Source organism: Malurus melanocephalus, unplaced genomic scaffold (genome assembly GCF_030028575.1).
Source record: "Malurus melanocephalus ecotype Western Australia unplaced genomic scaffold, MMel_1.1 scaffold_1404, whole genome shotgun sequence".
Lineage (NCBI taxonomy): Eukaryota > Metazoa > Chordata > Aves > Passeriformes > Maluridae > Malurus > Malurus melanocephalus.
In genome coordinates this window covers 41330-42526 of record NW_026624636.1, presented here as the reverse complement: position 1 = coordinate 42526, position 1197 = coordinate 41330, and the positions used below count along the sequence as shown (strand labels likewise).

General features: G+C 56.6%; 1 protein-coding gene across 1 annotated transcript in view; it reads right to left on the bottom strand.

Annotated features, from left to right (window-relative positions):
* Positions 1 to 623: 623 nt before the first annotated feature.
* ARHGAP39 (Rho GTPase activating protein 39) overlaps positions 624 to 1197 on the bottom strand; it is a gene marked incomplete at its 5' end in the record, with an annotated part of 41178 nt that continues 40604 nt past the window's right edge. The window contains one exon of the mRNA XM_057387865.1: positions 624 to 836. Coding sequence (XP_057243848.1) covers positions 633 to 836 — 204 coding nt within the window. The remainder of the gene's footprint in view (positions 837 to 1197) is intronic.

Here is a 1197-nt window from a genome sequence, read left to right as displayed (position 1 = left end):
ACCAAGATCATCTCAGGGTTGTGGTGGGACCATCCAGTGGGTTCCTCCACTTCATGCTCCAAAGCCATGGAGATCTTTCCATGATGGCCATCAGAATTATAGCAGGGTGTTGGTGCCACCATCCACCAACTTCTCCTTCTCCAAGGTCATGGAGGTTCCTTCATGGTGGCCACCAATGGAAGTTCCTCCATGATCTTGGACAAGGAGTTGGAGGAACCCACTGGTGGTGCCATCACAACCCTGAGATGATCTTGGTGGCCACCATGGAGGTTCCTCCATGRCCTTGGACAAGGAGAAGTTGTTGGATGGTGATACCAAAATCCTGCCATGACTCTGGTGGCCACCATGGAGGAATCAATGAGATGGTACCACCACAACCCTGAGATGATCTTGGTGGCCACCATGGAGGAACTCCCTGGATGGTGCCACCAAGACTCCGCCATGATCTTGGTGGGCACCATGGAGGTTCCTCCATGATCTTGGACAAGGAGTTGSAGGAACCCACTGGTGGTGCCACCACAACCCCGCCATGGAACAACCAGAGGATCAAAACCCCAGAAGATCAAACTCCCCCCATTTTTAGCCGCCATTTTGTCCCACCCCACCAGGAGATATCCCCACCGGCGGTGGCTTTACCTGAAGATGCCCTCGGTCTGGTCGCCGTTGAGGGCCAGCACCTCCTCGGAGAGCCGGGTCTGCACCCAGGGCAGTTGGCGCTCGGGGTAGCGCTCCTTCTGCATGGCCACGATGTCCTGCAGGGAGCTGCCGAACATGGACGGGTTGAACACGGCGTTCTTGGCGTGCCGGATCTCCTCGATGTTGGGCTTCTTCAGGCCCTGCGGGAGACACCCGTGGTCACCTGTGGTGGCCTCTGTGGTCACCTGCTCTGTCCCACCCCGCCCCTGCCACCGTCTTGGTGGGACCGTGGCCATGCTGGAGGATCTGCACCCATGGATGGTGGGAGGAGGGGGAGGAGGAGACACGGCTCTGGGACAGCCCCAGTGAGCTTCCAGAAAGTTCTCCAGAAGGTTCTCTGGAAGGTCTCTGGAAGGTGTCCAGAAGGTTCTCCAGAAAGTACTCAAGAAGGCCGCCAGAAAGTTCTCCAAAAGTCTCCAGTAATTCTCCAGAAAGTTCTCCAGAAGGTCTCCAGAGAGTTCTCAAGAGGTCGCCAGAAAGTTCTCAAAAGGTCGCCAGAAA